A 14,397-nucleotide genomic window follows, 5' to 3' on the forward strand; every position below is an offset into this window, starting at 1 on the left:
TCTGACTCTAGGCCCATGTCTGATATTCTTTAACTGCTATTAAATAGATCTATTGACAAATTAACTGTTTTCCTCCAACCAAAAAAAGTGGTTTTTTTTGTTTAAGACCACTTAAATATCAGAACTTATGAAAACAGATTTTTTTAAAATAAAACTGTTGATGTTTGCAGCTGTGGGACTTAACTATTCCATTATCTCTGAAGTACTTAAGACGCATCAACTAAAGCAGTACTCCGATATGGAAAGAACTAAAACTCAAAGCTCTCCAATTTCAGTCTGAAAGCTGCTCACAACTATAGCATGTTAACTGGTGGCATTTTCCTCCATATATACTTATCTTTTTTACCAGAAGCACCATGATAGCTTGGAGTGCTAGGTCTGGCAATTCTGTATTAAACAGGGATAGGATGCTAACTCAGGTAAATACATTACTCAGAATATTTTTCCCCTGATTAAATTACTGAAATTAAATTAAATCATATTTGTCATGCATTTGTGACAAAAAAGAAAGCAAATCAAAAGCTGCTGATTTCAACAGGAACTTGTTTAAAAACCAGTAACCAAAGACTGAAACAGAACTACCAAGATAAACCATTCAATCTGTTGCAGCTAAATGGAGAGTTACTACAGAATTAAATACATACACTTTCAACTGTGGGATCTACTCGAGCCCTTTTCTTCCTAGGAGGCTGGGGAGTCTCGCCAGTACTGCTGCCTTCCCCAATTCCAGGAGCTACACATACAAAAAAAACAGCTATTATTTTGTTTGCAGATGCATTTTATATCTACACTAACAGTATTTCTACTGACTAAAGGACTTGTTTAACTATATGCAGGTCTCAAACAGCAGATGAATTCATTGTTTTCAATTAAAAAAAAAAATCGTTCCCTCTCCTGAAACATCCCCTACGTTGATAACTTGGACACAAAGATTACATGTTACAATGCAATATAAGTTCTATTGCAGACCCACTCTTACTCCTTCATGTCCCCACTATATTACAGCATCTGAGCCTGGCCAATATTCCACGCTGAAAGAAAGAGTACCCAACACTGTTTATTCAGAGAAAGAATGATTCCACTGCAGAACTGTTATATATAAACACTTTGTGTTGTTTTTAATTTGTAAGCAGTCCTGACCCTGACAGACATTTCCATTTGTATGATTTTAATGCTTCCACCTGGTTAACAGCCTAAAATCTGAGGCAAAAGTTATTTCATAAACTTAATTAGGCAGATCATCAACCAAGTAAATGATCATAGCCCCACTGAAATTGGAACTATAGCAATTTACATCAGATGAGCATCTGTCCCAGTAGATCTTCCATTATGTACCAAATAAACACTAACTTATGAATAAAAATATGCTTACTTTTCTGTTTGTTCTTTTTTGTTTTCCTGCAAAGAATGGAAAAAATACATTATTTCAAGTCTTAATTTTTGGAGACACCCATACACAAAGATCTCTAAAAAGTATTTAAAAAGTTAATAGCCAACTTGACCCAGTAACCCAGGACAATGAACAAAAGCCCACCAACCCGCTTGACTATATAGTGAGAAGAAACCACTAAAATAAAGGAAGGTAGAGGTTGTCACTAATGTACTGTCATTTACTTTCTCCAATATAAATATAAAGGTGCAACCAATGAAGTTAAATGGCAACAAATTCTAAACTGATAAAAGCTATTGGTGGCATGCTCTTAGCACCATAGTTAATAGTAGGCCAGCTTTTTCCATTTAATAGAACATTTACAAGACTGTTTTGATTGGAATGGTAGTGTAAAAGTAGATTATACAGGTGGGGATTAAAAACCCCCACAATGCATGGCTAATTTATGGAATTCTCTGACACACGATAGAGGCCAAGAACTGTTAGTATTCAAAAGAGGTACCAACATTTATATCAATAATATTGAAAGTGCTGTGCAGAGGTGATACTTTAAAGTTACCTTGGGTAACTAAATGTGCATATCTTGGGTAATTAAATAAAATTTGTAGTTGGCCAGTTTCAGTATTTCAGGTATTTCCTATCATAAGCTCAGTGCTGTGAAAGGAATACAGCTTGATAGGGAGGTTTATAAATTAGTTAATCTCAGTCTAATCTTGGGTAAAATTGGCATGTTTTAGTACTATCACCATAGATGCAGAGGATGAGAAGAAATTTAAGTAAATGGCAATGTCAGAATGATAAAGATGTGCAAAGCTAGTATGGATTATCCTTCACATCTGCATCATGATTGGCAAGAACAGTTCACTACCATACTCACACACCACCAGAGACTGTTTAGCACTCGCTCTGCTCCATGTACCTTTTCAGGTTTCTAATCGAAAGGCAAATCTTTAGACTGTTCTCTAAACCCACTACACTTCAGAACAGCTTTTCATATTTTTATGCTAAACACAGAACTGTACAGAGAAATCATTTCCATGAACACCTAGAGAACCTAAGTTGGTTACTTTAAATGAAAACATGTAAACCCCCTTCAACTAGTTTTCTTAACATTCACAAAAGCAGAATGTGTCTAAAATCATGTAAATTATGCCTAAAATGCAAAATCAAATCACATACAAGCACAATTGTTTTCTAGGATATAGACAATTGCATACACACACACACCCACCCACCCACCCACCCCTGCTAGGCCAAGTCACTGGTTCACGTTGTCTGGATACAGTCTTAAATAAGACCTTAACCATAATTCTGTCACATTCATATTTGCCTATCACCTTCAAGGGCAGATTTCTAATAATACCATGACTTAGTCCAAATAATTCTTGTTCCATCACCCAAATTTATCTGTCATAACTGTTTGGGTCATGTTCTTTATAAAGTTATGACTAACAAATATCCTCCCATACACTAAACATGTGTTGTGATTTTGTTCAAACTGTAAGAGTGAACCTTCAGAAATTCAGTACAGTGTCAGGTCAGGTCTCACTCTATTCATATTTTAGACACCAGTAAGTCAGTGTACACATACAGAACCTTTTTTCCCCACAAAGCAGCCTCCATTTACACTGTTTTAGGACCCAATCCAACATCCACTAAAGTCCAGTTGGCAGTGAATCAGGCCACTAGTGAAGCTGCATGTGCATTGGGTTTTCCAAACAGCTTCTGAACTCTTACCCAGATAGTACCTAGTCACATACAGGGTAACAAAAGGAGACAAGCAGAGTCACCACAGAAGCGGTGGGGGTTAGGGAAGAGGCATTATAAAAGTTACTTTTTTCCCCTACATGGGGCGCATAAAATGCATCAAAGTGTTTTGCAGATGTGAATGAGGAGGGTAAAGACAATGGATCACTTCACTTCCCACTGAAATGCAGCCACAAACAAGGTGGAATAGCTGTCATCCTATATCAGTGATACTACTCAGTTTGTGTGGGGAGAATAGAAGCAGACAGGTTGAATGTCACACGATTGGAATTTGGACCAGAACACAAAGGAAAAAAGGTACTCTTAAACACACCAACTAGAAGTAGAGGCCGGGGGGGGGGTGTCTTTATAACCCATAAGAGAACTGGAGCAATTGTGATAATTCGGGAATATAAATTAAAGTATTTAAGAACCACTGCAATTTGTCAGAACAAATAACCCTCCTAGGTCTGGAGCTGTTCTGTTTTTTGCACTACTGATATGTACAGTATAATGCAGGTGCCTTGTGCTCTCCCATCTCTCAGATCCCTAAATTTTAAAGCTATTACTCCGTATTAGGTCAAAGTGACTACCATTTTGCAAAATCTAAGACAGTGGGAGTGCATCAGAGAACTACTAAAGAAAAGGCATGACACCAAGATCTATTGAATTAGGTTAAAAACAGTTCACTAGTAATGGGTAGCTTTTAAAAAAGTAGCTGCTATTTCAGTTTTCTGAGACAGCCAGTCTTCTGAAATAGTCATATATATTGTATAGGGCTACACTAATTATAGTTATATATAGTAACTGAAGCAAGACACCTTAGTAAAAGGTTTATTATGAACAGAAGTAACTCAAAGTTTTGTGACTGCAGCTGTGGACAAATAGGCTTAATCCCACTGATGAAGCAGCACTGAACAGCAGTCTCCAATTTGATGATTACTCAGTATCTTTCATCCTGAAGGATCCCAAAGTATTTTACAAGCTACATAGATAGGACAAACTTCACCTACCACTGAAATGCAAACCTCTGAGCCGGAACATGGCAGCTGTTTAACAGCATTACAATTTAGGACAGGAAGTGAACCTCACTAACCAAAAGACTGAAAGGTAAATGCCATTTTAGTGACTGTCCAGAAAGTAACAGGGTTCTAGGGCCTTTTAGTGATGTCTGGTTTTCAACTGAAGTCCATGTTTTCAGATGCAGAATTTTAATGGGAATGTTCTAATCTAGCAGTGGGCAAAAGAGTTTGAACAGCTCATCTTCCAGAACTCAACCACATCTTGATAACAGAACACACATCTAAGCAAGATTTCATTTTCAAACACTCAACCTTAAAATATAGTTTCACTTCATAATATGCTGTGCTCTCATTCTGCCAGTGAAACAAATTATGTCACTTGGCAACAAGATGACTTGCCAGTCAGCCAGCTCAGAAATGCCACCTTTCAAACACCTTGAAGTGTACATGCTAAGAACTGCTTCCGACCATGTGAGCTTTCAGAACAAAGAACTGATACATGACCACAGTTCCCCATTAAAAGGAAGTCTGAGTTTAACTCATCAGCCTTTTTAAATTCAGCATACAAGTTCTTGCTGTAGCATTAGGCAATAATATGAAAGTTAAAGCTAGAAATTAACTTCACATCTTAGGGACCTGAGTTCCATTATTCATGCAGCTTTACCGCATTTTGCCAAAGGTGGCCACCTGAAACATACACATGTGTTTCAAAGGATGGGTAGAGCCTGAAGTCTATCTTGTTCTATCAATGTTCTATCAAAGGGAGAAAAATGTAAACAAATTCCAACTCCCAGGTTCCTAAATTGTCAACATAGTTGCCTTGATAGCACTTCTGGCCAGAGCTGTAGCAAATCATGCTATTTAAAAAGAACCACAAGACTTCCATTTCCCGACTTCTCTAACAGGTTTGCCGCTGGCTCTTGTGTTCCGATTCCCTAAAAGTACAGCACGTCTTTCTTCACATATTCCAAAGCACTGTCTGCCTTCTGACTGCCTGCTAGCTGTTCTAAGTGAAAAAACTTCTGTAGCTAGGTCAGCCATGTCAGAAGGGCAGAATCCCTGAGTTGTCCAGGGACAGCAGCCAGAAGCCTGCAATTTTGCAGAGAAAAGCACAGGGAAGTTTATCTCTAGAAATCGTTAAGCCTGTTTTTTTTGATAGCCAACTGTCATTGCATGGCATTCTTTCCATCAGTAAGAACAGCACCATAAAACAAATTTGTCTTATTAATACAACTAGCACGTTACAAATCATTGTAGTTGGTTAAAAATTACTTAATACTCTCAGCATACTTTTCTAATATACAAACTATAGCAGGTTACAGAATAAGTATTTTGAAAGTTCCCAAATCCATAGTTACACGAGACTCAATCCTTACATTCACAACACCATCTATGAGCAAAGGCCAGAACTTAGCCCTACTGATGTCATTGATCTCAGTGACACCAGGACTTCACCCTTTGGTAAACAGGTAGCAGACCAAGACTAGTCTTCTAAAACCACCAAATTTCTAACACACAAATAAATAAATGGAAGTCTTAAAGTTAAATGTCTGCAGTTCCTTTTTAAATGGATGCACATAATTCTCACTGAAGAGTGCATATCTCATAGGTTTGTATACTTACAATTGGCACAGTGCACATGTTTAGAAATAGGTAAGAGCTACTAGCCCATACAGACTTAAAGAATTTTAAGTAGCAACTGTACTTTATGGAGATGTTGTCAAAGTAAGAGTTACTTCCACAGTTGTTACCCGTGTTATCACCAGCACCTTACATTATTGCAACTTAAGACTTTAAGAGCCCATAAAAGAAATCTACAAAAGCAAGGAAATTTGGATTTCAGGATGAAAATCCTGGTGTGACAATCCATCCTTAACTCACCGCGTCGATATTGTAGGGGTCTCCGAACAGCAAACAGTATGCGCTCCATCTCGTCTGAAAAATCTAGGCACAATGGGGGTTGAGTTAAGGACAGAGTGTCAGACCTGATATTTAGCCTTTAAGAGAATCTATTTAAGCTTCAAAAATTTACCTTTTAGAGGACGTTAAACACATTCCACATCCCTGGAGCATGATACACATATTTACACAGTTATTTCCTTGCTATAGTGTTTGGGTTACTGAAGAGACAAATTTGTTTTTTGTTGTAAAAAGACAAATTTTAATTTAAAAATACATTACAGGCATCCTCCAAGGATGCTACAGAAGGTAAATTCCGAGGCCTAAACAGATTGACAGTGTTACCCCTTTAAAAATGTGGTTAGATCAATTACTCTCCCTCCCCATTAACCACACTCTGCATCTGCAATGCCCCTTTGTTTTTTAAAATGCCAGTTATGGTTTCTTTAAAAGAAAAAACCCTTATTTTAGTAGTGCAATTTGAGAGGATATATTTGCAGTTCTCAGATCGCATCTTCACCTTCTGGCTTAAGTGGTCTGAGGTCCACTGTCCTGCAAATCTCTGCCCTACAGTGCCTACCAGGCACAGTGTTGGGATACTATCATAGGTAAGTGATTTCTCTTCCTCAGTCTCCATTAGAAGGGGACAGGGAGAGTTTCAGCTGTTGAAGGAAGCAGTGGTACATCCAAGCTACTAATTGAGGAGAAAGCACCAATGGGGCTGACATAAACAAAAGCAAGGAAGAGCAAGTTCAGTGCAAGAGGCACAAGGCCCTTATGCTAAAAGGTACCTTTACTACCATGAGATTAGGGCCCTACCAAGTTCAGTCATGAAAAATGTGTCATGTTCTGTGAAATCTGGTGTCCCCCCATTGAAATCTGGTCTTGTGTGCTTTTACCCTATACTATACAGGTTTCAGAGGGAGACCAGCGTTTCTCAGATTGAGGGTGCTGACCCAGTAGGGAGTTGCAGGGAGGTCACAAGGTTATTTTAAGGTGGGTTTGCAGTATTGCCACCCTTACTTCTTGGCAGCCGGAGAGCAGCGGCTGTTGGCCAGATGCCCTGCCCTGAAGGCGAGGCCCTACCAGCAGCAGCACAGAAGAGAGGGTGGCAATACCACATCAAGCCATCCTTATTTCTGCGCTGCTGCTGGCAGCACTTCTGCCTTCAGAACTGGGCTCCCAGCCAGTAGTCGCAGCCCTCCAGCTGCCCAGCTCCAAAGGCAGGGCTGTCGCCAACTGCAGCACAGAAGTAAGGGTAGCAGTACCACAACCACCCCTACAATAATTTTGTGACCTCCCCACAACTACTTTTTGGGTCAGAATCCTTACAATCAGAATCCTTACAACTACCAGACATTTCAGATTTTAATAGCTGAAATCATGAAATTTACGATTTTTAAAACCCTACGTCCGTGAAATTTACCAAAATGGACTGCGAATTTGGTAGGGCCCTACATGAGATGAATGATAGCATCAAAAGCCAGTTCACTATTCCAAAAACATCTTCCCTTTTCATGATTCATCTTATTGATCTGAAGATCCATCATTGATTAACTGTTCCCCACTCCAAAAATGAGACACTCTTATCAAGGTTGAGGAGGACAGTTAACCTACCTATGATAAGTGTCCCATAGTAGCTGGGACACTATCAACCCCAGTTTCTGTTCTAGTGGCAACAGAGGAAGAGATACATTCTCCTCTCAGATACCGTTTCAACTGTGAAGCAAAGCCACGGCTTGAAAATATGGTTTCAAAATGACACAATAAGACAGGCTCTTAAAAAAAAAAAAAAAAAAAAGAAAAAAGCCCACACCAGAGTAGTGTTTCTGATGTGCCTTTATAACTAAGAGTGATTGAGAGGGTTATGATAGCAACTTTGAATTTCACTGCTTTTCTGAGAGAGTTAAATCTTTAGGGGTCACTCCTGCTCACCTTACTCTCACAAGCCATCCCAGTGAATTCAACTGGGACTGTTCACGTGAGTAAGGCTAGCAGGATCTGGTCTCTAATCTTACCATTGGGGTGTTCAATACCATGCAAATTAGGAGTGGGGAAGTCAGAACTCTGATCTCAAAAGCACTGATACATATATTCATGATATTAGTAATCATAACCCTGTTATGGTAACAGAGCAACACAAAACAAAACTGTACTCTTACCAACTTTACCGTCCATAGAATCAAGTGCACTAGGCCCTTTGACAGAAACAGCTCCTTTCAGTTTAAATCTATTATGCTAACTTAACGGTGTTACACTAAAAATATCTAAACACTTTTGACATCAAAATAGAAGATCCAAAACAGATGCATATTTCATAATGCTAAAAAATATCCATCATCAAAAGAATGATACAGAACCTAAAAAGGAGATTTGAAACTGCCATCAAATGCCTTTATTTTTAGGCAATGGTGTCAAAACTTAGCCAGCTCTCTCTTGACAAAGACCAAAAAGCAAATCAAGCTAGGAGCTCAAAGTATCACATTAGCAATGGATACCTTCAAAAATTAATCAAGCCCACTACCTTCTGAAATAAAATATTAGAAGTACATTGTGGCTATGAGTCTGGAGCGAATTTTGCTCTAACATTAAGTGCCTGGATGCAACTGAGTCTAGATATAACACCACAATCCTAGTCACTAAAACCCTACAGATGGAACTGAGAAGATCTGTTGATTACTTGTGAAAATACATTTGTTTTCTAACGAACACTTGAGCTTGAGTCTGGGTCTCTCAAGCTTGCAATTTTAACATGCAAAGCCATTTTGTTTTAAGACCCACACACGTACTTAGCATTATTTTTGTCCAAAGAAATAGAATAGTTAAAAAAGAACAAAATGCAAAAAATGCAACCTGTGGTAAATAAGCTAGTATTCCATGAATGGCAGAATATCACAAAACTTTGTTTGCATCCTAAACTGTGCTTTAATAAATACACACCATGAAGGCAATATGAAATTTATTCTTTTGAGCTACATCTCTCTCTTCAAAGATTCTTTATTACTGTTTGTGTGACCAGGGTTGATTTTGCCATTCCATGGGGAATTATCAGTTTCACTAAGATCTACCATGTGAAATATGATGTGCCCTCATAACTTTCGTTCAATAATTTAAGAGGAATGGTATGTAAAGACTGGTGCAGAATTTAAAAACGCAAGTGCATCCAGTCATTTATTTTCAGCAAAATGTGGGTCCTGCATTAGTGAACAGTGCTTTGAGAGAATGTTTTGCTGGATAGATAAGTAGTTTGTCACAACAGAAGCACTCCATGTTTATAAACTAACAGTTCTTTAAATTTTAAGCAAAGATTTTGCACTTTAAATTTAACCTCTGGAACCTCACAAAAGAGTGCTGCTTAAGATTTAAGTGCAACAACTGATAAGCAAAGATAATTTTTAAAAAAAAGCTTCTTACACTTCAACATTTTTCTGTTGCAGACCAGATGTCTTCTTGCCTGGAGCAGCACCTCTCATCTTTCCCTCTGCATATTGTTCCCTTTAAAAACAAATTCAGCAATAAGAGTAATACTGTAAGAGAAGCTATTATCTTTTCTAAAAGGTAACAGTCCATACAAACATTTAGAGAATTTGTAGTGAATGGGTTTAAAGAGAACAGACACTGAGGAAGTTCCTTCATGATACGGGAAGGGTTGAGGGGGGGAGATCCAACTACTGACAAGATTGAACTCCATTATAGTGCTGACCAACCATTTTTACCTACACATGGACACCCAACTCTTCCCCACTTCTCCCAATATTCAGAATTGTGAGAAAGAAATACACGGGAGCTGCTTCAGAAAGATACCTACTAGAAATATTTGTATTCTAAGAGGTCACTTTTTTCCAGAATAAAAAAGCATTCATATGGATCAAAACATGTAGAGCCATCTTTTAAAAAATTAGTCTTCAATAAGAGGGCATTACTATTTTACAAGATATTTTAGGTGACTATCACAACATATACTATCAACTCAATTACATATATACACACACATCTATGTTTTATTTTCTGAGATACCACAAGCAGTCTCCTTCATTTAAACCTATTTTACCCTTTTCCTTGCAACTTAAAATTCACATACTTCAGGTTTTGATTAAAAGCTATCGGGAAGTCAAGGAGTAGCGATCCATTTGGCTGAAAGATTATGAAGATAAGGACAGGTCCACATTAGAAATCTGAAGAAGATAGGCACAAAAAACAAAAAAAGGGAAAGACAATATGACCACCACATTCCTTCAAATCTAAAAAACCCATATACTCCCCTGGAGATTTATTTCTTGGGCTGAAGTGCTGTAAAAGGGAAATCATGGTAAGTCAAATCAGTCTATCACAAAATACTTACTGATTGGCCTTTTGAAGTTCTTTCTGTTTCTGCAGATTCGTGTCCACGTATTTGAGCACTCTGCTTTCTGGAACCCATTCATCCCAGCTGAAAAATTAAACCACCATTCAAAAACACTACATAATTAGATTCTGTTCCCAATAATCAATTAAAGACTTCACAGGATTTGAGACTGAACTTTTGCTTCTGTGATAAGTCATGAACTGGCACAATTGAAAGCGCAAGTTACCAGATAAAATGCATTCCCACTGATTGAAGCTCTAACCATTTCTCTAGGACAAAGGGAAATTTCAGTCTTTCCTGCAGAGACTGCCAATTGTGAAAGACTCCAAATCTTAAAATTTCTTTAATTTTTTTTAAAGTCCAATTTTTTTTTAAAAAAAGGGCTACACTTACTATAATATGGGAAATCTGCAGCCACAACTAATTTATGCAGCAAGATAAATTTACTGTATCTTTTCCAACATATTTTATAGATGAACAAATTCAGCAATAAGATCTTACTGTAAAAAGAAGAGCTCTGATTTCTCTCTGTAAAGGAAACCAAGATGGCATGAACATTTGAAAAATCTGAAGTAAATGATTTAATATAAACGTATGTTGGAGAAATTGCCATTGTAAGCAAGCAAATTCCACTTTGACAAAGTGCAGATAATCTTTCAGCAATTTGACGAATGATTTTAAATTAAAAGCACATTAAAATGGCCATGTGAATTTATGTACACATTTTTCAAAATATATCAAGTTGTATGTTTATTTATATAAATATGTATGTAAAATACAGAGCTTTGTAAATTAGAGTTTCTCAACCATTCATTTCATGGTTAAGTAATGATCTCATTGCAAAAGTTGTCAAGCTTAGAATGTCAATACGGTAAAAACAAGTTCACTACAAGTCTTCAAGATTCTTAAGGTAAGTTTAGTGTGCAAGTATTACAGAAAACAAAAATAAAATACATCCAACTGTACATATATTAGAGGCTATATATTTAGGATGAGGCCTTGATGAAGTATTTAAGCCACTTGATCTTTGCTCCCAAAGTTTATATTGTTGCCAGAAATCCTCAATAGAAGAAAACTGTACAACTGTGTGAGAATGTATTATACTATATATGACGTGAAAACTACTTCCTACCAAGGCTTGCAGAATACACTGGAAGCCAAGCAGTTTAAAAAAACTCATGTATTATAGAGAACCATAGCTTAATTATAAAGTCATAAATTAAAAAGCCATACAGTCCCAGTTGTCTAGATGTTGCAGCAATGCCACTTTTAATGTAGATAATTGGAAGCTTGGAAAAGCAAGAAAATAATCAAAGGCAAATAGTTAGTGCAAGTGGAGAAAGACAAGAAAAAGTCATGTGACGCAGCCAATGACACCCACCATTATCGATTAAATAGAAAAGAATGGGTTTTAACTGATCCCAAAGAGTCAGCATGAACTTAGCAGCAGGCACAAGCATTCAAGTTCCAACTTTCAGAGTAGCAGCCATGTTAGTCTGTATTCGCAAAAAGAAAAGGAGTACTTGTGGCACCTTAGAGACTAAACATATTAGAGCATAAGCTTTCGTGAGCTACAGCTCACTTCATCGGATGCATTTGTTGGAAAAAAAAACTTTTTTTCCAATGAAGTGAGCTGTAGCTCACGAAAGCTTATTCTCTAATAAATTTGTTAGTCTCTAAGGTGCCACAAGTACTCCTTTTCTTTTTAAAGTTCCAACTTGTTACACAAGTGTTCACATGAGGACACTCCTTTGGCTGTTCACTGCTTTGGGGGAAACATTTTTTGAAGATACCAGATACCAAAACATGAAGTTTAACTTGGACCTCACTACATGCTGACAAAAAACAAAACAATTCAGCCTTGTATGTCCACAGTGCCTTTTTCAGAGTATATGGCAGCAATGTTCACATGAACTAAAACAACTCTTTGAAAACTGCGCTCTCTGAAGGAGACTGGGAATATGAAATGCTGCAAATTCTATCAGCTGCTAAGGAAAAACAAGTATTTACTGCTCCTACACTCAGTGTTAGACTGAAGAATATAGTTAAACTTGAACTGAGCAATAAAACTGAGGGCAGTCTAGTAATATTCTCCTTTTGAAAATAAGAACACTTAGCAACCTGCAAGCACCATGTGGATGCTGCATCAGGATTGTTTACAGAAAGTTGGTGACCAAGAATAGGAACAACTTGTAATCAAAACATCAATGATGCTGTTCTCAATCCTTACTGATCACCCAAAACACTCACAAGAAATACACTTGCAATTCCAAAAGCAAGATGCTCACACAGACTTTTTAACCTTTGGAGACAAGAGAAGTTTTAGTTCTTGAGAGGAAGAGATAAAATTCTAAAATCTGATCATTTTTACAGAAAGGAAAACCTTGTAACCAGCTTTACTATAACCTTCCATCACCCCTGACCTCAAGCAAGTTTCTATCCAACTGGCAGATGGTACAGGTGAGGCTTTCAGTCTCTACTATCAGAACTTAGGGCACACACCATCTCATCTATTCTGAGAGCAGCCTTCCCCAGCATGCCATTAATCCTACTCCTTTTTCCATCACTTGTAGTATTTGGTTACATAAATAGAACAGATGTGTCTTTGACTGTAGAAAGTACTGCTGCACTATTCAACAAACAGGGATTGTCCCATATCCCAGTATACAACAAAAAGAGTGTTGTATCCTATATCTTCAAACCTAGAAAACATTGAAACAGTTCTCAAAATATGTAGGCTGTGCACTGGACTGCTGCGATAAGGCAATCTAGTTAATCTAGTAGCACTTTGAGCTAGTTTGACTATCCAACTGATGCACCAAAGGAAATGTGCCTTTAAAAATAAACAATTTGAGCAATATTAGCTTTGTATTATTGCAGGCTTTAAATGGTTAGGCTTTGCTGCAGTACATTGACTTAAACCCAAGTTAATTTCTGAGCAAGTGAAACATCTTCAATTGACTTATGCTTGGGAGTGTCAGTCCATTAAGTTAACACCATCTTGGGCAATCAATAAAGGAAAATTAAGTCTTGTTTTCAGAGACTTATTACTTACTTTTTATTCCAACCACTGTAATGTATAAAGTATTTCACTTGTTTGTCCTTTATGGCAACCTTTACACACTGAAATAAAGAAGAAAGTTGGGTTAGCAATATGATTTGGGGGGAAAAAAAAAAAAAAAAAAAGAAAAAGAAAAAAAATCTTTGGAAGACTGATTAAAAGCTTTCAGTCTAAATACAAAGACTCCCGTGCAAGCCACTGAAGTATTTGGTAGCAATGTCACTACAGACTAGAAATTGTCCAGCAAAAGATACACACAAAATCTTTAACTGAAATACAAAGCCCATAATAATGTATCAGAAGGGCTATATAAGCAGAACAACTAACTGATACTCAGCTACCCAGAGGTTTTTTGAAGGGCTTAATAACTTTTTTGAAGAGCAAGAGACAACATGCTGCTGAACAGAAGACACAAGAGGCAGATCACTTTAGTCTCTTCAATACTCTCCAGATGGCTAACCAGAAGTCAGGTTTACATAGTGTGACTCAAGGCTTGTCTTCACTACCACACTGCGGGTGTCTATTAAGCAGGTGTAGCAAAGACCCACTAAATCAACGGCAGAGTGCTCTCAGGTTGTCTCCGGTACTCCAGCTCCCAAAGAAGAGTAAGGGAAGTCAACTGGAGAGCATCTCCCATCGACGCAGCGCAGTGAAACCACCATGGTAAGTCGACATAAGCTATGTCAATTCCAGCTACGTTATTCACGTAGCTGGAGTAGCGTAACTTAGGTTGATTTACCCCAGTAGTGAAGACAAGTCCTCAGTATCATTGTTCACATGCATACCCCTATCTCAGAGTTAATTACAGGAGAGGACTTCACAAAAGAAAAGAAATACTTTGGATTTCTGCAGCCACATAGCAAGCTCTACATTCAGTAGTAATGGTTTGCAGGCTGAAAAATTTCTGAAGGATAAAGCTTAGCTTGGTCTCACT

General features: G+C 37.6%; 1 protein-coding gene across 3 annotated transcripts in view; it reads right to left on the reverse strand.

Annotated features, from left to right (window-relative positions):
- MORF4L1 (mortality factor 4 like 1) overlaps positions 1–14,397 on the reverse strand; it is a 43,958-nt gene that overhangs the window by 13,768 nt on the left and 15,793 nt on the right. Inside the window, exons 3-9 of one of the 3 annotated variants that reach the window (XM_038419351.2) lie at positions 13,458–13,525; positions 10,904–10,930; positions 10,400–10,486; positions 9,472–9,552; positions 6,040–6,102; positions 1,373–1,398; positions 645–733 (exon numbers count right to left, since the gene is read on the reverse strand). In XM_038419351.2, the coding sequence (XP_038275279.1) occupies positions 645–733; positions 1,373–1,398; positions 6,040–6,102; positions 9,472–9,552; positions 10,400–10,486; positions 10,904–10,930; positions 13,458–13,525 (441 nt within the window). The remainder of the gene's footprint in view (positions 1–644; positions 734–1,372; positions 1,399–6,039; positions 6,103–9,471; positions 9,553–10,399; positions 10,487–10,903; positions 10,931–13,457; positions 13,526–14,397) is intronic. The other 2 variants (XM_038419352.2, XM_038419353.1) reach the window with 2 other exon arrangements.

The sequence above is a fragment of the Dermochelys coriacea genome, chromosome 10, assembly GCF_009764565.3.
Source record: "Dermochelys coriacea isolate rDerCor1 chromosome 10, rDerCor1.pri.v4, whole genome shotgun sequence".
NCBI classification, from domain to species: Eukaryota; Metazoa; Chordata; order Testudines; family Dermochelyidae; genus Dermochelys; species Dermochelys coriacea.